This window comes from Vanellus vanellus, assembly GCF_965231255.1.
Source record: "Vanellus vanellus genome assembly, chromosome: 11".
NCBI lineage: Eukaryota > Metazoa > Chordata > Aves > Charadriiformes > Charadriidae > Vanellus > Vanellus vanellus.
Window position 1 is genome coordinate 24,921,319 of NC_138916.1, and position 22,027 is coordinate 24,943,345.

The 22,027-nt window shown below is 59.8% G+C and overlaps 2 protein-coding genes across 3 annotated transcripts in view; both read right to left on the reverse strand.

The window, feature by feature from the left end:
• Positions 1–126: 126 nt before the first annotated feature.
• Positions 127–8,102, reverse strand: CTSH (cathepsin H). The gene is made up of 12 exons (XM_082489107.1): positions 8,031–8,102; positions 7,863–7,894; positions 7,638–7,743; positions 7,463–7,533; positions 6,863–6,967; positions 6,429–6,515; positions 5,508–5,563; positions 4,273–4,354; positions 4,121–4,189; positions 3,563–3,669; positions 1,567–1,692; positions 127–937 (listed from the first exon to the last, which is right to left on the reverse strand). Exons 2-12 carry the CDS (start codon positions 7,869–7,871, stop codon positions 862–864), a joined length of 894 nt encoding a protein of 297 aa, XP_082345233.1. The 5' UTR covers positions 7,872–7,894; positions 8,031–8,102; the 3' UTR covers positions 127–861.
• A 225-nt stretch (positions 8,103–8,327) lies between these two features.
• The window catches only part of RASGRF1 (Ras protein specific guanine nucleotide releasing factor 1), a gene marked incomplete at its 5' end in the record, with an annotated part of 44,452 nt that continues 30,752 nt past the window's right edge, over positions 8,328–22,027 (reverse strand). The window contains 12 exons of one of the 2 annotated variants that reach the window (XM_082489020.1): positions 8,328–9,397; positions 12,510–12,578; positions 12,898–13,015; positions 14,157–14,236; positions 15,035–15,232; positions 15,528–15,612; positions 16,009–16,112; positions 18,617–18,677; positions 19,089–19,201; positions 19,910–20,016; positions 20,412–20,582; positions 21,238–21,363. In XM_082489020.1, the coding sequence (XP_082345146.1) occupies positions 9,305–9,397; positions 12,510–12,578; positions 12,898–13,015; positions 14,157–14,236; positions 15,035–15,232; positions 15,528–15,612; positions 16,009–16,112; positions 18,617–18,677; positions 19,089–19,201; positions 19,910–20,016; positions 20,412–20,582; positions 21,238–21,363 (1,325 nt within the window). In that variant the 3' untranslated portion in view covers positions 8,328–9,304. Of the gene's footprint in view, positions 9,398–12,509; positions 12,579–12,897; positions 13,016–14,156; positions 14,237–15,034; positions 15,233–15,527; positions 15,613–16,008; positions 16,113–18,616; positions 18,678–19,088; positions 19,202–19,909; positions 20,023–20,411; positions 20,583–21,237; positions 21,364–22,027 lie in introns of both variants that reach the window. The other variant, XM_082489019.1, reaches the window with a different exon arrangement.

Consider the following 22,027-nt stretch of genomic DNA (forward strand, 5'->3'; position numbering starts at 1 on the left):
CCCTCTGGCACCCCTGGGGTGGGATCCGGCGCCCCCATCAAAGCCCAGACCGAACGGCACATTCTCCACCGGTGGCCGTGCCGGGATCACACTAGGTCGCCAAGACCACACCAGCACATCTGTGACCAGTCACCTTTATTGAGCCACTGGCAGATTTTTGTGTGAAATAATACACGACAGAAGTGCCCCCACCTGTCACACACCTTCTTGCACCATCGTACATTTATTAGTGATAAGCTTTTTGCTTTCTTCATTGATTCGTAAAAGAAAATCATCCATTTCTTCTCTATTTGCATTAAAATACCCTATTTTTTAATACAAAAAAATACGAAAAACATTTAATGAAAATAGATAAGGTGTACAAAATCACAGCACTCATTTTTTCTGAAGAGAAAGGAAAAATCTTCAAATTCCAAGAAGTTACATCCGTTGATTGGGAAACAGCCGCCTGCAGGAAGGGGGGAGCTTTGTTGGGGCAGCGCCTTCAAATCGAGTAACTATGGAGCATTTCCACCGTCCAAGCAGTGTCCCCCTGCCGCCACCACCCCCCAGCAGAGCCGCGGGGCCTTGGCTGGGACAGGGCGAGCAAGGGACGCCGCCAGCACACCGCAGCCGGCAGGAGAAGGTGGGAGTCCGGCGCTCAGTGCAAGAGCACGCTTGCTTTTGGCCGGGGAGAGGAAGCACGGGTGTTCCTACTGCAAGAAGCTATGTGCACGCCGAGGAATCTGCCTGCAGGTAACGACCTTCAGCAGACTGGTATTTCATCTTGTTCGCGCTGTCTTGATTTTTAGCATTCAGAAATTCATATGCAATCAGTCATTCCTTTTCCGATGCCCGCCTTCCCCAGCCTGCTCTCTCCTCTTACACCTGAGGAACCGGGTAAGATGCACAAGCAGCCAGACCACACATATTCTTGCCACGTTCAATAAGGAAGTACCTAAAAAGAGAAAGAAATGTGTATGAGTGAGCATTCCCTTCTCTGGCAGTCAGTGCGATAGATACAGCATAAGGCGATTGCATTTACCATGTGCAAGCTCCTTTCTCACGCCAGCACAAGGAGCAAATACCTGTGACAGAGCAGTTAGCCAGGCCATGCTGTTTCCCGTCCCCCTTATATCACAAACTGGCAGAGTTAGCACCTGACTCTAAAAAATTTCACTTGCAGCTGGAAATACTTGCGGAGCTGGAGTGAAAACTCACTCCCGGCACAACCCCTTCTCTGGCCGTGTAGTGCTCTCCTGGCACCAGGTGAACCAGCAGCGCAGCGGCTCTGCACGCACTGGCCGAGCCCCTGGTGACAATGGCAGCTCTACTGATCTAAGGGTCTGCTCTAACCAGTCACCTCACGACTGGTGTGTAAAGGCCACGTCTCCTTCACTGCCCAGGCCAGGACGATTTCCCCTGCCTCTTCCCAGAGCATGAAAGAGCTGCAAAATTTCAGCTCGATGGTGTAAGGGCAACCTGGGGGCTGATGAGAGTGGGTGGAAGCCCCCCCCGCCCCCCAACTGTCCTTTTACCAGGTACAGGGAGACCGTGGTGCGTCCGGTAGCGTTGGGACCTCCTTACCCGTCCATGCCCCATAACGGGCCCCAGGAGTTCTTCACAATCCAGTAAGGAGTCCCGTTTTCTTCTCCATACCCCACAGCGAGGACAGCATGGTTCACCTTGTCAGGAGTGTGCTCACATCGTGGGCTGCAAAAAGGGAAAAATAATGCAGATTTGTTACATGAAAAACACAGCCTGTAATTAATCGTGGATTAGCTGGCATTCTTGATTGCTCTCCAACTGCAAAAAGAACTAAAGGATACTCTGAACTTCCAGTTGCGGAGAGTGGGGAGGGAAGCCAAGAAAAGGAGATATTTACCAGCCATATCTGAAGTCAGGGCGATAGGCTACATGGACCTTTGACCTGATCACCTGGTCCAGCCTTTTGTTCAGAATTAACATCAACATTGTCACACAAGAATGAGCTACAATGAAAAAAAATAAGCAAAGGAATTTTCCCAATGAAAACCAGAAGCTCTTAGCGCATCCCAGTAATGGTTTATTCTGCCCCAAAGTTCAGGGGCACTGTTCCGTGTTTTGCACAGGGAACAGTGAGTTCCTCAGTCTAAATACACATTCCTTTATATTTTCTCTGAATTTCCAGCTTTTAAATTGCACTTGATGAAAGCTGCTGCCTGTAATGTAAAACACAATAACACAAGGTACAAGCTCCCATCTCCAGAGCACCTGGTTTTAAACATTTTCAAATGGCAGATAACTCAAAGATCAATCATCCCCACACCAATTTACTTTTCTTGAACCTGTTAATAGTTGGTCTGGGGAGCATAGGCTGAAAACACTGAAGCATCAGTTATGCCATACACTCTGACTTTAAATCTACAGTAGACTATGAATCTACAGGATAACTTTACTTGGTGTGTTCCTCAAACTGGAATCCTATTACAAAGCGCCTTGCCCATCTGCCTGCTTTCACACCTTACACCTGCCTGCTGCTGGCAGTCAACTTTGAGATCACTGTCTATTGCAACAGCAAAACCACTCGAATTAGCGGTGCTGCCTACTCTTTCCCCTTGCAGCTCCCTGGGGCAGATCACTCATGCTTAGGCTCTTAGTTTAATTTTCCCTGCAGTTCTACGTGACTGAGGATTCATTACTCTAAAGTATTTTTCTAGTTCTCTCCAAACATGCACTTTTCCCATTTCTTGCCTAACAGAAATCTGTCCTGCCGCAGTTAGCTTCCATAGTCTTTCCAAAATATAATAATCATCCTTTTAAGTAGCTCTTTCCCTCGGCTACAGAGCTGACACAACACTCGAGACCTTCTTCTGCTAGGTCACTCCATGTCTCAGTCTAATTTTTCATCTCTGCTGCTTTTCTTACACGCCCAGCTGCAGAGAGGCAGGCAGGCACCGACTGGGATTGGCACGAGGTGCTCGGGGACCTGCCTGCCCTGCGGAGAACAGCGAGGCAGGGGAGCCCTGCCTTAATGACAGCCTGCAAACGTCCCAGCTCAGGTGCAGGGCGGCGTGAACGCAGCTACACCGCTCACCACCCCCCCTCTGTAGTCTAGCACTGGAAAAGCCACCCGAGTCCCAAGGAAAACTTACTTGGGTTGAGGCTTACCCTAAGTAACCCCGGTGCGTTCAGCTGCAAGACCCGGGCTGACCCCGCCACCACCCACAGCTCAGACACACATCAGCCCTGGGACAGGCCTCCCCCGGCTCTGCGGCAGGGCTGCAGAAGGATCTCCCGAGCTCACTGACTTGCTGAGCTTCCTTCCAAATACATTCTGGTCTTCAGGTTGGACTGGTTCCTAGCAGTAAATTGGCTGCAAGCGCACTGTTCCCTCTTCCCTGTGCTGCACTCTCATCCCCCTGGGAAATCAGGATATCAAGGCTCGGTTTACTTATGTTTTCTATTTTCTGTTTAAAAGAAAATGCAAGAATGCAGTCCAGTGTCTCCGCGTTCAGTGCCACAAAGCGGGAGAAACGGGGATGCGAGTGACTCCAGCCCTACGCCTTCCCCACGTTCACCTCTCAGGTTCAGAAATACTCACTTTGAATAGACTCCTTTTCTGTAGTGCATGAAGTTACTCGTCACCTCAAACGCAAAGCTCACTGGGTTGTGCTTCCCCACAGCTTCTACCATGCCATCCTCGTCATACTGCAAGAAGAGGATCCCGGGGTCATTTCTCTCCTGATCACACTGGGCCCAGTCAGGATCCCGGGACCTGCAGTCAGAGCGCGGTGGGGATGGCTAACCCTGGCTTTCTGCTTGCGGACAAGGAAACAAGTGCCCAAACCACGACACTTGCATTGAAAGACAAGAACCAAGACTTTCTGACAGTCTGGAGGTGCACCCACTGGGGAAAGCAGGCAGAGACCCAGTGCCTGTATTTTGGCTACAGGACTTCCCTGGTGCCACCTTCAGCGAAGGGCGCCAGCGGTGCGCAGGAGAGGAGGAGGGTGCACGCCCGCGCCTCGCTCCGCGCCGAGGAGCAAGCAGGCTGCAGCTTGTGCTGCAGAGCCTGGCACACCTCAGGGCATGCGAGCTCCTTCCAGGTCAGGCTTGGCACAGCCCTGGAAGTTCGGAAACACAACCCTTGCGGCCTTACCTGGGTGATATTGATAACATCCTTGACAAAGGCAATAGCCTTCTCTGGCTGGAACTTGCAGGTGCCATTCTGTGCAGAGAGAAAGGAAGCGGTGTTAGAGCCTGCTCAGGTTCTGCCGCTGCAGAAATGTGACTGAGCTGCGCTGGAAATACCTTGGCCCGGTACGGGTAGGTGTCCTCCCCCATGAGCCCTTTGTTATACAATATGTACTCAAAGGCTTGGCTTGGCAGCCCCCTGCAAGACAACACAGCCAGAATGCAGATTCGTTAGGAGGGTAACGCTGCAGCTTCAGCAGAGCGAAGCCATCAACCTTCCCCTGCAGTCCTACAGACTGTTCCTGCAAAGTGGGGGGAAAGGGAAGGACAGAGAGACCCTCTAAAGACACAAACTCCAGTCTGTTCCTGCAATATCTCCCTGTCTGGGACTGCTGGCCCTTCCCATCACGCTGTCTGGCATGGTCCTACACAGGCACAGGAAGACCTCATTCTCAGGGGCGCCTAATCCCTGGGGGAGAACGACACCTTGCCCACACAGTACCAACCGCGTCAGCTCCGCTCTGCAGCCTCGCACACTGAAAGATGGTTTTCTGTGACCTCTGCCCAGACTGGCCGGGGTCCCCAGCCACACAGCGCAGGGGAGGACAAGGGACCCACATCTTCAGCAAGCAGCTGCTTCCTTCCCCAGCCACCTTCAGGGAGCGCATCTCTCAGAAGGAGGAAAAGGGAGGTGTGATCAGGGTGTGCTCACGAGGAGAGGACTAAAGAGGAGTCACGAGAAAAATGAAAAGCACCAGGAGTGGTTTTGCTCAGCTGTCTGAACATTCCTTGGGGACCGCTTATCTCACAGAAAACATAAGATTTCAGAAAGCTTTATTTTCTACCTTCTCAGGCAATGCCAGTAGGAATTTACCAAAGGGGAAGCAGAGGTTTCTGTGGGTTCCTTAAAGCATCATGAGATGCGTGTGACCCATGAACAGAGCAACAGATAAAACTACCCTTGTTTTCCCTGAGCATGTTAAAGCCTAGCTACACGGCACCCGTGACTGTGGTATCAGAAGACACTGTAACAAAACAAATATCAGAAGAAAAACTAATGAACGAGAGGAACAACAGAGGTTAGGAAATGCTGGACATTTAGTGAAACATTCCCACCTCAAGGGAGGGCGAAATTGAAAGAAGCAAAGAAAACCAAACCAAAGCTATAATGGTTTTCCCTGACATGTCTTAGCCTAGAGGAAACAAAACCCATTCCAAGGTCTGGGAGGACCCTGACACTAGATCTTGAGGAAGGCTGTCAATCACGGAACATAAGATACTCTTATTTCTAGTCTCTATTCTTATTTATTTATTTACTTTCTTACTTATTTATTTATTACTTTATTACTTACCCACTGCAGCCATGGTTGTTAAAAGCCTGGGCGCAATCAACTAACTGTTGTTCCGCCTACGGAAAAGTTTTTTGAGTCAGCATATGTTCAACACCTGCGTTCAGAATAAGTGAGACAGGATGCGGCCCGTGCAGCAGGCATCCAGAGAGCACTGCCTTCCCCCATGCAGCTGGCTCTTCACCCGCTGCGATCAAGAACCACCCAGCCGAACGGCTCCGTGTCCCGAGGGGTGGGACGAGGAAGACGTGGAGCCAGCAGTGCAGGATGCTTGGGCTGCAAGAGGCATTCCTCCTCGTGCCTGCCAGGACACCATCCCCCTGCAGGAGCACCGGCTGACATCTCTTTCAAAGGTCAAGTTTGTTTTTAACACTTACACCCAACCCTCGGCTATTCTGATAAGTCATATAAGTGGCTACTGTCTTTCTGGTTCTTCGAGAATATAAATCCTCTGGGAGTTTAAACACAAACAGTCTCACAATGTGCAGCTTGCAGCAAGCTGTTCTGCAGCGAGGAGCTCCTGCCGCCAGCACCAGACACGGCTCTACCCAACTGTGCCTCCTCCCAGCGGCGGGGACCCGTCAGCCTCTGGCCCCTCTGGTTTTGTCCCGCCCCGAGAAGGGCTCTGCCCAAGCCCCAGGCAGTGGGACACCCGGCCCCCGAGAGGGGATGGCAACAGGCACAGAGAGCTCCCGGCCACGCTGCCCTGCGCCTCCCCCAGCAGCTCTGCTCGGCTTCCCAAGAGCGGCAAGGGGTCTGCAGGGTGGGGGTGCCTGCCACAGCCGCACGCAGCCATGTACAGCCACACTCGGAACAAGCAGCCAGCGGCTGTCCCGGACAGGGGTGGGCTGGCCCCGCTGGCAGCCCCGGAGGACAGCTGAACGCAGGACTGCCGTCAGTGCATAGGAAAAGAAAATCTCTTACCAGAGAGAGGAGCTTTCCTGTCGCAATAGCAATAGCGGACTCCAAACACCCTGTGGTGGAAAAGGTCCAGCAGCTCCCACAGGGGCCCTGCGTTAGGAACCAGAGAAGAGCTGGTCCGGAATGTGCCATGGTGTCACCGCCATCCCCGAAACACCAGGGCCGGGGCAGAAGGGCATGCCAGGAGCACAGCACTTTCACTCCCTGCCTGCAGACAGGCTTCACCTTCTGCTTGTCCCCTGCCCAAGGGCCCACAGCCTCCCCTGTGCCCAGCTCCCCCGGTCACCCTCACCCCAGCCATGGAGGGGCTCCCGGGGGAGCCTGCTTCCCTGCGGGCAGGCACACCCCGCACTCCTCCCGGCACGGGGCCCTGCCTGCAGCGGGCCCTTCTCCCAGCCTGCTCTTGGTGCGTCACCAGTGACACACGCTCCCCTTACCTGGTTTTTCACGGGTGTCACGTAATTCCCCTTCTTCCTCCAGTCGATGGAGTCTGGATGCAGCCCAGAGCTGCGCAGGAAGTTCCCCTTTGTGGCTGAGCAGTTCTGCAAGCGAGGCAGGAGGGCTGCAGCAAGCCCCCATGCCAGGGCACAGTGGCCCACGGAGGGCCGCACTCCCGGGGGTGGCCACGCTGCTTGTGCGGCCCCAGGCTGCTGCACGCCGGCCCTGGAAGAGCACTGCCACCCCACACCCCCGGCAGCAGCGCCTGAGCTGCTCAGGGAGCTCCTAATGCCCCGAAGCGCCAGGATCAGGCCTTAGGTCTACCCATAAAAACACAGATCAACCTGCAAAGCTGAAAGCAGAAGTGACAATTCGGCTAGAGCCAGGGGGTGAAGAGCCAGAGGCAGCTGAGAGCGGGGAAGGTAGGGGACGGGGGGTTCACCCTGCTCTTACTCAGACTCCTGCAGGACAGCGCGCTGCACTTAGCAAAGTGGATTTCGGGCAGCACAGCAACGGGGTGCTGACCCACGTATGGGTGCAGCGTGGCACGGAGACCCCCCAGGGCTCAAGGACCCCCTCGGCGTGCTCCTGTCACTTACCTGGGGCTCTCTCCACAGGTACAACTTTTTAAATTCAGCGAAGGTCAGATCTGAGAACTGGTTCAGACCCACTGGAAGAAGGAGGAAACGGGAACGTTTTTGCTCGCCGAGGATCACACCCCAAAGCCAGAGCGGGCCGGGGGGGTGGGGAGGATGCCGGGGAAGCGGCTCCTACTCTGGAAGCTGTGGTTGCCGGCGTTGTGCCGGTCGATCTGCCTCTTGTTGTCGAGGAAGATGCGCAGCCTGTAGGGGTACTCGCCGGGCTCGTACTGCCGGTTGTTCTGCGGGGAAAGAGGCGGGGGGGGGGGGTAGGGGGGCAGAGCCCTTCAGCACCCCCGCACCGAGCCCCCCACCGCTCCCGAGGGTTTCCTGGTCCCCCCCCATCCTCCCGGAGCTTTACCTGCAGCATCCAGGCCTTGAACTGCAGCTCCTCTGCGGGAGAGAACGGGGAGACATCAGTGGCTAGCTCGGCTCGGCTCGGCTCGCCGCCCCGGGCGCTCGGAGAGCGCCCGGGGCGGCGAGCCGAGCCGAGCCGAGCCACCCCCCCTTCCTCCGGGTAGCCCTTTACCTTCGGCGGAGGGTGCCCAGGCGGTGGCGAGCGCCAGGAGCGCGGCGGCAACCAACGAGGTGACCCCGCGCATCGCCATGCCGAGCCGACCAGCCGCCGGAGGGGCGGGGCAGTGGGCGGGGCGAGCAGTGGGCGGGGGAAGTGGGCGGGGCGAATAGGGGAGCGGGGCGGGGAAGTGGGCGGGGCGAGAAGGGGGCGGGGAAGTGGGCAGGGCATTCTCCCTCCCCGGGGGCGGGAAATAGGTCTGCGGGTGCGGCGTTGAGCCGCCGATAAAAACATGCCAAGTCCCGGTTCACCCTGAGATAGAATAGATTTATTAGCAAGAGGTAATCAGGAAACATATATTTTTACAAAAAAAAAAAAAAAAAGGAAATTAATTTTTTTTTTTTCCTTCCAAACAAACAAGCTGTAAGTTGAAATCGTTTTAGGGCTTGAAAGAGAATTCTCATACCACGAGGTATTGCTTACAGCAAAAGTGTTGTGGTTGTTAGAGTGGAGCATGCCTGCCACTGTATAGTTAAACTGTGTTTATATACTGTACAATGTAAAAAATACATGGTAATATTCACAGAATAAGCACTACATTACTATATTCCTGCTAGCAGGTGGTTAGACAGGATTACAGTATATGTAATAAAAACACTCGGTCATCTTTTTCTAATTCTACATCATGTTACTCATAGTGGTCACAAGGTATACGGATCTACAGCATATCAACAGAAGCTTGTCATGAGCCGTATGCAGCGAGGAGAGGCAAAGGGACGTTTCCATCTTCCCGACTGAGGAGGGACCGGGGGCAGCGGCCGAGGGGCCCCCCCGGCACCAGGCCAGCGCGGGGGGGTGGCACACAGAGAGAGGGCAGCGTCGCACGGAGGGACAAACTTCACCGTCTTCTCTTCCCCCGCCTTACAGAGTTTGCCCGGGGATGGTACTGCCCATAAAGTCTGAGCGAGAGCGGCTCCCTGCTGCCCGAGAGCTCCGTGGGGACACGGGGCTTCACCTGCCCGACCGCCAGCCCCCTCGAGAAGAACAAATGACAAAAATAACATCATCGAAAAGAAACCGGGACTCCAGCAAAGTGTCGATGCGTGAAACCTTAAACGATGCGGGAAATCCTACGCGAGGTCTACTGCGGCCTAAGAACGAGGGGGGGGCAGTTTGCTTGGAGAAGCACATACGTGGAAGTCACTCCAGGGCGTCCAAGAGAAACGAACAGCTATATACAGTATGGTATAGCCTGTGTACACGAGCAGCCACCGGCCACTGCTCCGGGCTCAAGAAGGCAGTTTGGGCTCTATTCGCAGAGAAGCTTCGTAAAGGGTTTCTTCGTCCATCACAAACGACTGGTCCAGCAGGTACTGCGTCACCTGGGAAAATGAGAGCCAAACCGTTAACGGGCAGGACTCACCGCTGCTGCAGCCGACGATAAATGCCAAAATTAGGAGACGATAAAGGCCCGAGCAGTAAACAAGTCGCAGAGAAGTGCCGGCTGCTCCTGCCACCCGACACAGGCACTGCATGTGCTTATCTCATCCCGGGACTGCAGCCTCCCCTAGTCCTCAGCTGCTCTTGTTTGTTTTGCTTAGTTTTCCTCTCTGGCACTATTTTATCAGCTACAAAGTTCTCTCCTGTTGAGAACAAAAAAAACTGATACTTAAGGCACCAAGTAAGTTCTTGCAGGAGGAATGCTGCTGACGGCGCAGGACGTCTGCTCCGGTGCTAGCAGAAAATCTGCTTGCAATTCCTGGAAGATTTTGAGACCCCACCTGGAGTACTGCCTCCAGCTCTGCAGTCCCCAACATGAGAGACATGGAGCTGTTGGAGCGGGGCCAGAGGAGGCCCCGGAGATGCTGGGAGGGCTGGAGCCCCTCTGCTGGGAGGACAGGCTGGGAGAGGTGGGGGGGTCAGCCTGGAGAAGAGAAGGCTCCGGGGAGACCTCAGAGCCCCTTCCAGTGCCTAAAGGGGCTCCAGGAGAGCCGGGGAGGGACTCTGGATCAGGGAGGGGAGCCATAGGACGAGGAGGAGCAGTTTTACAATGGAAGAGGGGAGATTGAGATGAGATAGAAGGAAGAAATTCTTGGCTGTGTGGGCAGTGAGCCCCTGGCGCAGGGTGCCCCGAGGAGCTGTGGCTGCCCCATCCCTGGAGGGGTTCAAGGCCGGGTTGGACGGGGCTGGGAGCAGCCTGGGCTGGGGGGAGGGGGCCCTGCCCGGGGCAGGGGGGGGGAGCTAGATGGTCTTCAAGGTCCCTTCCAACCTAAACCATTCTGTGATTCTATGATTTTTCCCAAATACATTTTTGGCCTCTATAGCAGCGTGGTGTGTGCAGCTGATGCCTCATGCCAGGACAAGGCGCTGTGCCTGGGGTTCGGAGCCAGCCGGCGCGAGGAGCAGCTGGTGGCAGAGCCTCTGCCTGGGAAACGCTGTCAGCACAGACAGGGCTTCACCCCATCACCCACAGGAGCATCTGGGGGGTTGTGTGTGGCCGTGTCCCACCTCTGCAGGGAGGCAGGGCGATGCACAACCAGCACCGCACCACCTGCACTGCCCTTCCCCGCTGTGCTTGGCGTTGGCTGCTTTCGGCCAGGTGTCTCAGAGCAGTGGGCTGCTTTTGCAGATGCTGATGACCTTCATGAGCAGGAGAGGCAGGGAGGAGGCAGGGAGGAGGCAGGGAGGAGGCAGGGAGGAGGCAGGGAGGAGGCAGGGGTTACCTGCTGTGCTCAGGTGGGAAAAGGCTGCGGCATGAGCCCTGCTCCGGGCAGGTACCGGCAGTGAGGAGGGCAGGGCTGGGGCTGCCCGGCGCTGCGGAGGCTAAAATCAGAGCCTGCGGCTCTCTGACCTCCACCAGCCCAGCCAGGGGTCAAGGTCCAGAGGGACTGGGGCTGCTCCCGCCACTGCACATGGAAACTGGTGCCATCGGAGGGCAGTCTGGCCCGGCGCGATCGCCAGCAAGGCAGCGGCCGGGGCACCGGGCAGGTTTGGCAGACGCCTGCGGGGCAGCAGCACTGCTTCAGGAGGGTTTGCACTTTCTGGAGAACAGCGGTGCCTGAGAGAGTGGGAACCCCCACAGCGACCAGCGCAGTTCCTGGGTGGCTCTGCAGCGCTGCGGCAGAGGAAGTGCGAGGGCGGCTGAGACCTTTCATCTCATCACACGTGGGGGGGCCACCCAGCACCAGGCTGTGGGGGGGAGTGGGACACACTCTGCCGTTTCTCAGCATCTCCAGGGTGGGCTCTGCGGGTTCCGTGATAACCCAGCTGCGCGCACGCTGCTGCGAGTGCCCCACGGGGGGACGCAGAGTCCGGCCCTGCTCCCTGCAAAGCCTGCTGCAAGGAAAGGGGGGCCCTGTGGGAGGGGCAGCCCCTGCGCCGTGTGCCGGCTGTGCAGGCAAGCAGCAGTGCATGCATTGTATAAACACACAGAGCAGCCCCGGGAGCGCTCTGGCTGTCCTCCGCGCTGCCCGCCGGCCGGTGCAGCCGCGCATAGCTGCTGCCTCCAGCAATGCCTCTGCTGCAGCATCCTGGGGAGGCACGGGGGAGCCTGCTGCATCCCCCGCGGCGCTGCCGACAGCCTCCAGCCAGGCACAGGCACTGCTCCGGGCGCAGAGGCACCAGCCAGGCTCCTGCTGCAGCAGAGGGGCGGCAAAGGAGCGCAGGGCACAAGGGCAGCGGGCCCAGGAGCCACCGACACTTGTTACTCATTCCCATGGAAGTGCCCCCTGGATGGGGAAAGGCACAGCTGCTCGTTCCACCTCCAGGTAAAACATGAGCTGCGGCTGAGTTCAAGGCCTGGAGCTGCTCTCCCACGGGAGAGGGACCTCTGCAGCAAGACGCATGCCAACGCTCCCGCAGCGCACAGGTCTCTGCCTCAGCCGATGTTCCCAAGAGCAGCTCAGAGCGGAGGATGGCCCCCTCCCCAGCAGCCATCCAGTCCCTGAGAGCCCCTCCAGGCTGCTCCCTTGTCACACTGCCCGACCGCGGCCATGCTCCAGCCCCAACGCAGCAAGACCGTGCTGGGCTGCTGCCTGCCATGCCCGCGATCGCAGCGGCTTGCAGGAAGAACCAGAGTGAAAGGACAGTCCTGTTTGCTGGGAAGAAAGGGCAGCAAAGCTAGGGACAGCAGGGTCAGCGCTGCCTTGTTCTGGCCATGGCTGGACTGCCGGGTGGGACGCTGCATCCTTTTGCTCAGCCAGCAATGCTGCGTCGGCGATGAGCTCTTTATGGTTTGCACAGCAGAGCACACACGTGCCGAGAGGAGCAGGGAGGTCGCTGCCCCTCGCCCGTGCCTGTCCCCCTCTGTTATGCCTTGCCTGACACAAGCCCCCACGCCTGCACGGGTTCCGCTAGCGCCTTCAGTGATAAATGTCTTAGAGGAGCATCCCATCTTCCCCAAAGGAGCTGCCAGAAATTGATGGCCGCTGGAAAACTGCAATTGGAGGGGGAGGTGAGGAGAGGGAGCGCGCGGCTCTCAGGACAGGGCCGTACCTTAGGCTGGTGCTCGATCTTGTAGGAGGTTTGCTGGAACTGGCGGATCTCTCTTATGATATGTGAAATCTGTCCGGAGATAAACCAGAGAAACCGTTTGCAGCAGCACCATCACCACCGGCGCCACGTCCCAGCACTTGGGAGGGCGACGGGCGGCTGGTGGAGCGCACTCCGTCCACGCCTTTCCACCACGGCACAACGCAAAGGGCTTTTTTGTCTCTTCCCGCACCAGGGACAACCCCGGCTGCCTGCCCCGTGCAGGGGCACATGCGCGGTGCTGCGCGGATGGCGGCCGCCTGCGGGGGCTGCACGGGGCGGGCACAGACCCGGCAAGCACCACGGCACCGAGCACCCCGCACGCCCGCCACAGCGGGGCTGGGAGACTCACCATCCTCATTTTGGAGAAGTTCACCAGGCCGTCCTCGGTGTAATTTGGGGTCCCCTCCTCGATGAAGGCCAGGTCGGTCAGGTACATTCCCAGGTAGGGCACACACGGAGGGTCACAACTTCAGGAGCAAACCAGAAACAAGTAAGAAAGAAAACGGCCTTACTCCGGGCCTTTGGAGCGGGGAGGAGGGTCGGACTCCACGGTTAGAACGTGAAGGACATGCAGAAAGCCCGGAAGGGAGCCTCTCCCCAGGAGGGCTGCTGGTCTCGTGGGCCACATCCTGCAGCCGCCGTTCCCGCAGGCAGGGCAGAAGCACGAGCTCTGGCCGTGCCCCGTCGAAGCCGCCGGCTGCAGGAGGTGAGCTGGGCGCAGCTTCGGCAGAGGGTTGGGAGCACCTTTTGCAGCTTTCCCTGCCGGCCTCGGCCCCCGCAGCCGGTGAGACCCCCGCCGAGAGCCGCGGGCAGCGCAGGCGCTGGGCTTGCCCCCCACTCTTCACCCTGCACCCGGGCCCAGTCCTCCGAGGAGGATCCCCGTGCACTGCTGATGGGACGCAGCCCACGGGTGTCTGCCATGCACGGCGATGCACGAGCCCGTGGGGATGCACCAGCTCCAGGGCAGCTCAGCACCCCGCTCCCCGTGCACCCATGGCACCGGGCTCCTCGACTGCGGGAGCAAGCAACGACAATTTGGGAACCCCAAGTAACGATGATCTGGGGAAGAGGAGTGCTGGCAGAGAAGCCCAATGCCATCTCGGGGACGGTGTGGGGCTGGGGGCTGGCTGCCGCCGCAGCGCTGCCGTCTCTGCTGTGCGATGCTCTCACTCGGGAGCCGCCCCGGAGCGCTGCCGGTACGGTCCCCACTCGCTGGAGGGCCGTGCACTGGCTGGTGGGAGACCATAGCTAAATATGGTGCACTCGGGGGTTTAAACTATGAGTCTGTGAGGGGAGGAGGGGGAAAAACGTTTCTGGGTGCCTGGCAATGATCTGCCCCTCTGCAATCCCTTTTATTCGCGTCTCTCCACGCCGCTCTCAAAGGAGCAGCCCATCACTCGGGGTGGCTTTGCAAACTGCTGCCCTGCGCTGCCGGACGAGACGTGCGTTAGTGCAGGCTCCGAAATGATGTTATGAGCAACGCGGCAGCCCGCAGGGCGGGAGCCAGGGTGGGATCCGGGTCCCCCAGCACCACGGGGGCCCTGGGCCGGCCCCCAGCAGCCCCGGCAGCAGCAGAATCATCGCGGAGGAGAATCACCGTCCACTCACTTTTTCAGTGCCTCCCTCAGGTTCTTGAACCTGCCCTCCGACGACACCAGCTTCTGTAGCTTATCAATCAGAGCCTTCGTCTGCAAGAAACCCAAAGTGTCGCTTGGAGGCGGCCCTGGAAGAACCCCCCATCGCCGCGGCCGGGGGCGGTGAAGCCCGCGGAGCCGCGGGGTCGCTCCCATCCCGCCCTGCCTGCAGCAGCCGCCGGGGCACGTCACCCCCACCGGCTGCTCGGCACCTTCGCAGGTACGAATTCTGCCCTGGCCGTCACGCCTGGCTCCTGGTGACGTCCAGAGGAGCTGAGCAAACACTTGAAAGCAAAGTTCCTCCAACACATAATAAAGACAGGCTATGCACTTGTTTCCTTCCCCTGCCTCCCACCTTCGCCAGTGCCTCTTTCAATTTACAGATTTGTCACTTTGCAGGAAAAAAGATGGCGTTGCAGATTCAGAGGAGCCCACACAGCGGTTCTGGCTCGGCAGCCCCTGGCCTCCGTCAGGCTCCGCACCGAGCAGGCACAAGCTATTCCTGTACCAGGTAACTCAACACAGGAATTCATTTTCCTCATCCATAATTGGTCTGAGAAGCCCAGAAAACCCGTTTAAAGAAGCATCTGTGTGTGTGCGTCTGGCTGCAGTGACTCTTCAGAAAAGGTTTGTTTAACTGCACACCGGACCCGCGGATGAATAAACCCGGCAGCAACGCAGGGTCCGAGCTGCTTGCACACCACTGCCCTCCTGGGAAAGACCTACAAAACCCTTACTCTGGTTTCTAACTGCTTTTTCAATGCGTATGTCTTATGTCATCCCAACACCGTCACTCTCAGCCCATCAAACCCCCTCCAGCCTCCCAGCGGGGGGTCGGCCCCGCGCCCCTACCTGCTTGGAGACCTTGAGCCAGGTTTTCTTCAGGCGGAAGATGGCACTGCGGTTGAGGGAGGAGGTGATCTCCAGCACCGCGTTGTAGTTGTGCAGGCACCTGCAGATGTCCGCCACCGCCACCCACTTCTCGATGGCGCTCACCCGCGCGTTGATCTCCTCGTTCCGGAGGATCTCCGATGCTATCAAGTTACTGACCTTTGGGGAGACACCGGTCCCAGCCCACGTGTTAGGACGACTTTGGACAACAGCTATGCCCCCTCCCGCCCCACAGCATTTTCTAAAAAAAAGATTTCCCTTCCCTGCAGTAGCCCCAGCAGGAGCAACTGCACCAGGAGATGCTCCACCTGCGACAAGTCCCCAGGGCACGTAACATCCATGGGGTGGGGGCAGCCAAACCTCACGCATCCCGGCCCCTGGCTAACACCGGGGGCAGGTTGGCTGCGCTGCCTCCTCTTTGCCTGTCCCCATCCCCTGCTGAGGCTGCACTTACATCATTAAAGTGTTTTGTGTTCTTCATGATGTAAGGAGTCCTTTCATTCTTTTCAAGCTTCATCCAGCCTTGCCCGAAGAACTCTCTGCAAATGAAAACATTCAGGTCAACGTTTATTTCCCATTTTTCCGAGCCCCGCAAGCTCCACTGCCACCGCACGGGATGGAGAGGCAAGGGCCTTCTGCCCCCCACGCTGCCGGAGAAGGACCGCCCGGACGGGCTTGCAAGTGTGATGGACATGGAGGCTCTCCCCGCACCTCTCACCCTGGGCCGCCAGCGGATAAGCCACAGGGTCAGGCCTCAAATCTGGGCTTGAGCCCAGCCTGGGCCACCTGCAAAGCGGGCGGCAGCCGGGGAGGCTTTGCACCCTCTGGGTTTAGCCCGGGCCAGGCTGGGGGGGGGGTGGGGGGGGGGTGGGGGGGGCGGCCACGGAGCCCTGGGCGACCAGAACAGCCCTTCCTCACCCCTGGGGATCACTCACTCATATGGGATCTTCTTGAAGACGAGGTGGTCCAGCAGCGTCAGCTGTTCTGCTATCTCCAGGGCCGAGTGGTTTTCAAAAGGTTCTGCTTTGACTCCCTCAGCCTGAGTGACAAAGGCAACGATGAGGGCTCGTTGGTTAAGAGCACAGTAACAACTTCTACATTTCATGCACGTGATACGAAAGCCGAAGTCAGACTCCCAAGCCAAAGGCTCTTCCCCATCCGAGCCGGCGTGTATGGTGCCGCTCTGGTCCGGCAGTCCAGAGGCAGCGCATCCCGCGTCCCACCAGTGCTGAGAAGTGCCGCCTTCACCCAGCCCTGCCAACCCGATGGTTTTAATTACGTTATCATCTGAGCACATGTACAGACACAAAATTAACTAATCTTCTCTATTTAAGTAATTAGGTGTCAGCTACGGGACAGATCCCCGCACGTCGACTTCTGCAGCCGCTGCCTTTTTGCTCTACTTCCATTTAATCAATAAAGCACCAGGGGATCCCAGCCGGAGCGGTGCCGCTGAGCCGCTGCCTCGTGCCTGGCTACCCCTGCCCGGCAGCTCGGCCAGCCTCGCCAGCACCGCTCCACCAGCGCCCGCGGGGTTGGCAGCTCCCGGACCCTGCTGCTGCTCAGACGGCTCTTCGAGGGATGTCCAGAAAAGCAGAACGGGGACAGCCCCTGTCCCCCCCGCCTGGCTCTGCCCCCTGGTGCTTGCAGGCACAGGGGGCTCAGGGTGCCCCATGGTGATGGGGCTGACGGCGAGAACCTCCGACCACGGACCTCACTGTGCTTCAGCACAGAGACAGCCCGAACTCAGGGTTTTCCCAGCCGGGAACAGGCTAAAAACCTGCCACAGCATCCCTCCTCCTGGGAAGGAGCAGCGGCGTCTCTCCTGTCCGGGTCCCAGGAGAGGGGCCGTAGCAGCTCCCGGCACGGGGGGTGCACGGGAAAGAGGGGCCAGGCTGGCGTCACGCCAGGAGGGAGCAGCGCAACCGGGAGCCACGGGCAGCTCCGGGGACAGAGCTGCGAGGGCCAAGGTGCAAAGCACAGAGGGCACAGGGTGGCAGGAGCAGGGTGGCTGCCGGCGCTCGGCGCTGCCTCCAGTCCAGCCAGTTCCTCCCACAGGCAGCCCGGACCCTCCTCGCTGCCCTCCCCGGCACCGCCGGGAAGGAAAACAGCAACTGGCACAGCCCTGTCCCTGTTTTGCTCTGGGACGCCGCACTGAAACACAAGCTGCCGCGTTGCAGTGTCCCCTGGCCAGAGCCGGCGCTGCGCGGGGACGGCGGTGCGCGGGGATGGCGCTGCAGGGCGGCCGGGGATGCAGGGCGACGCCGTGGGCCAGCTGAGCCCCCCGCTCTGGGCTGCTGCTTCACCCCGAGAAGAGGCATGGCCTCCCCCCGGCACCGTCCGCGCAGCAGAGCTCTGGGAGACACAGCGTGGCTCCCCACAGCCGCAGGCGAGTCCCCCCCCCAGGAAACCCTCCGGCCCCACCAGTTAACAGCCTCTTGCAAAATCCCCTCCTGGCTGTGGGAAGGGGGTTGCGAAAGTGGCTCCTGCGGAGCAAACACGAGCTGGGGTTCCTCTTCGGCGGCTCAAGGGCCCGCGGAGAGGCTGCGGGGGGGTTTGGGTGCACGCCGGGGGGGTGCATGCTGGGGGGGCACTGGGTGAGCAAGGGGCAGCGGTGGCACCGAGCAGCCCCAGGGCCACGCGGGAGGGCTCCGAGCGCCCCGGGCGAGGGTTCGGCACACAGCAGAGCGCACACCCCCAGCTCACGAGGAGGGGCCGGGACACCCACCACCCCATCACCCCGCCGTGCGCCCCAAAGCCCGGGCTCCCCCGTGTCCCCACCGAGCCTCTGACCGCAGGTCGCTGCTGCTCCGCTGCTCAGATTGAAGGGCGGACAGAACCCTTCTGGTTTCGCTTATTGTCTTCAGAGGAAGTTTGCAGCACCCTCGGTTACAGACAAAAGCTTAAAAATACCCCCAAGGGGCCTCAGCCGCTCCAGAAGCCGGCCAGCCCAGCCGGGGGACAGAGCCGCTGCTGTTTCAGGTGCACCAGCCCAATCTAAAGTGGCTCTTGGGTTTTCCGGGAGCAGACTTTGGGGTTTTTTAAGCGCAGGAAGGCGGCAAAGGCACCGCAGCCCCCCAGATGGTTTTAAATCCATCGCGTGTTCCCAGGGCTCTGCTCCCAGGGCAGCTGCGCCGACGCCAGCTGGGCCAGCGCCCGGCACTTGGAACCAGCGCATGGCAGCGCTGGCGCAGGTTTGGGGACGCAGAGGACACGGTGCAAACCCACGGGGTTTTCCTGCACCTCTCGGGCAGGCACCGGCCGCCGCAGGCAGACGCCTCTCTGTGCCCACTCCAGCCATCCTGCCGATGGGGCCAGGGGACTGAACTGGGTTGGACTACCGCGGCCTCTGCCCTTAATGGATCCAGCTGTGCTCACAGCTGGCCCCAACACTGGAAAACCTCTCCCTGCTTTGTAGCCGTGCGCCTGGACAGCGGGCTCGGAGAACTGCTCTCCGCCGAGCCAGCGGCACCGGGATCTTTAAGTGCTCCCCTGCCACCCCGCCGGCTACCAGGTGGAGTGACGAAGGGAAAGGATAGTTACCATCTGTACAACCTCCTCCAGGGTTATCTGGTTGTCTCCTGGATCCTCCTGCGTCAAAGTCCTACGGCATGAAAAGACAGCGTTACTTCAGCTGGGAAAGCACCAGACCCGCACGCCTGCGACGGGGCTGCAGGACGACTTCGTGGTTTTTCACAGATTAAGCACTCGGCGTGCGCAAGAATGCTTCTAAGTCTCATTTCCTGTTTTAAAGAGAAAAAGAAACCCTTAACCGAGGCCAAAGCTGGCCCCGCACGCGGGGCCGAAGGTGGGGGTCACACCTCGCCCACGGCCCCCGGGCAGGTCCCGGCGTGCCCGGCGGAGGGATGCACCCAGCACTGCCCGTGCGCCCCCCGAGCCCCGGCACAGCCCCTCCTGAGACCGCGCGCCCGCAGCCGTCCCGGGGAGCGGGAGCAGCCCCCGAGAGCCTGGCACAGCCTGCAGGAGAAGCAGCCTCCCGCCCACGGCGCTTCACCTTATGATGTTGGCGGCCGCTTTCCTCTCCTGGGTCAGGAGCTCGGGATCGTGAATAACCTCCTCCAGAAAGCCGATCACTCTGAACTTCAGCTCCTCGTTGGTTTCAAAGTCCTGCCAAAGGCGGCACAGCCACAGTGGTAATGTGCTATCATGTGAGGAACATCGGCTCCCGGCGGCTCCGCTCCCTGCCCACTTAAACCCGGCCCAGACCGAAGGCGCTGCGGTGAGTTCGGCTGCTCGGCCGAGGGCAGCGGCTGCCTCTCCCCCGCGAAATCCCAGCCTGCGGCGCCCGGCAAACGGGAACCGGCTGGGAATGCACCAAGCTCATCCCGTACTGCTGAATTGGCATCACCCAGCCCGGGAAAGGTGCGGAGGCTTCCCAGTGCCAACCAGTACGGCACCGCTCCCAGTGCCCCCCAGCAAGCGGTGGCAGAGGGAAAGGGACAGCAAGGAAAGCCACGTGGTTTCCTAACCCAGACCCCAGCCTGAAACCCCCAAACGGGACTGGAACCCAGCCCCTCCGCTTCCACCGAGCCCAGCGGGGGGATGGCCACAGATCCCGGCTCCTTCCCTTTGCACACCGAACCCGCAAGCCCTGCACCCACGCCTGCCCCCCACGCCGCACCGGGGGCTGCCAGCTCCCCCGCCCCACAGCTTTCAGCTCCTCCCCATCTCCACTCATTTGCTTAATTAAAAAAGAAGTGCCAACTTGTCCTTCTAGCTGGAGCCCGGCTGAGCCACCCCGCACGCAGCCGAAGGCACGCTGGCGGGGAGAGAGGGCCCCTGCGGCACCGACCCCCCCGGCCCCCCACCACCCACCTGCGAGTGTTTGGAGACCCAGTGCCGCAGCACGTTGAGGACGCGGTTGGTGGCCGCTCGCCGGATGACAAACTCCTTGTCTCCATTCCGCTGGTCCGTCGGAAAGCCTGAAACTGCCAGCGACCTCTTAGCACAGTTACAGCTCCACTGGGAATCGCTTACGGGTAATTCCAGGGCTGCTACAAGGGGCGGCCCCGTCTCTCCATCATCCCTAAGCTGCCTTTTAGCTGCAGGCGCCGGGGAGGTGGGCGTCAGGAGGCGGTGGGGTGCTCAGCCACGGGCGCGGAGGCTTCAGCTGCCCGTGTCCTGCAGGTTCCCCGGGCAGCCCCCGCCTCCGCGCAGCCAGCGACCGCAGCCCGCAGCGGGTGGGCACGGGGCTGGGGGTGCTCTGGGCGCCCCGGGGGGGGGCTGCCGCCCAGCCAAGGGCAACCCAGCTGACCAGGGTAGAAACCGACACCCCGAAAACGCGTCCCCGCGCTGTCGGCAGCCCCGGGCAGGGTACCTGCGCTGGCGAGGGACATCCTGCGGTACTTCTCCTTGGTGGGGGTCCCCTCGTTGGCTCCTGCCGTGGCGATGGCGAAGGCGGAGGCGGCGGACAGGGCGCTGCGGGTGCTGTCGAGCTCCCGGCAGGACGTCATGACCACGCCGTTGTTGTAAGAAAACAAGGAGAAATCTAGGGGGGAGAAGAAAGCCAACACCACTCCAGCCACCGCCGCAGCCCCAGCCGGGTCCCCTCCCTCAGCCCCGGCCACCACTCGCCACCCCCCAGCGCCCGGGCAGCCCCCCGGGCCGGGGCAGGACGGGAAGGGGGCTCCTGCAGGAGGTGGGTGCGGACGGGCAGTGCGGGGCTGCCCCCCACGGAGAGCTGGCTTCCACCCCGCCGCGGCCGGGGCGAAGGAGGCGGGCGGCTTCGGATGGCACCGCGCCGCGAGAATCCCTCCAGCACTGCTTTCGCAAGAACTGAGCCAACAGAGTTCCACAGACAGCGTTAAGAAAGCTACAGGGGAGACTCCAGCGGATAAATCAGAGCTTGATGCCAGTCCAGGCTCACGTCTCGAGCAGCGGAACTCGCTCCTAAAGCACCAGATCAGCCCCGGGAGGGGAGGAAGGGGTGAGAAGAGCCGGTAAGAAGCGCAGGCCAGCTCTGCGATAGGGGCCAGAGAGTCCGGCATTTCCCTGTCCCCTTGCAGGAAAATAGAGGGTAAACTCCTGTCGCTTCTCCCATCTGCTTTAGTTTTACGCCTGCGCCCTCAGCAGCTCTGCAGAGCGGGCGGCCCGGGCAGCCCTGCGTCACCCCTGCGCGGGACGGGCATTGGCTCACTTGTTACCTGATGAATTTTTGCACTTGATGGACTTAGGAGTCGTCGGAGATTTTGTCGGGGAAGTTTCAGCGTCTGCTTCATCGCTCTGGTTGGGATCCGTGTCTGACTCTTCCCTGACAGACACCTCTGAGCCTGGGAGGAAGAGGGAACCCCGTTACCATCACCGCTGGGCACGTGCACGCCGCCGCCAGCCGCGGTTTAGCTCTTCCAGGTTTTCCTAAAGTCTGAATCGTTCCAGCTGGGCACACAGCAGCAACCAAGTACAGAAAAGGTTCAGAGTCCTGCGATCGCTGTGGGGTTTTCTGGTTTGGGTTTGGGTTTTTTTTTTTTGTGGCGGGGGTTTTTTGGGTGGGGTTTTTTTGTTTGTTTGTTTGTTTTGTTATTACAACGTGCTCAGCTTTCAGGTAGCACACGAGCCCCGGGAGGCCGGCGCTCTCCGTGCTGCGCGTGGCGCGAGTACTGCCAGCTCGGAGGCTCTGCCCGGGGCTGGCGGCAGCGAGCAGGACCGCCGGCGAGCTCCGGCCGAGGCAGCCCGTGCGCAGCGACGCGGTGGGATGCGGTACCTCCCTGGCAGGGCGCGGGGGATGGGAAACCACCCAGCGAGGGGCTGCGGGGGGAGCTGGAGCCTGTCCCACCGCCCCCGCCCTGGCTGTCCTCTGCCCTCGCCTGTGGCTGGGCGCAGACCGGCGTCACCCCGCTGGGACCCCCGGCGCGGGCAGCAGGGCGCAGAAGGCGCTCACGCCACCCGCAGCGAGGGAGAGGATAACGTCGAGGTGCAAACAGGGAGGCTGCAGCC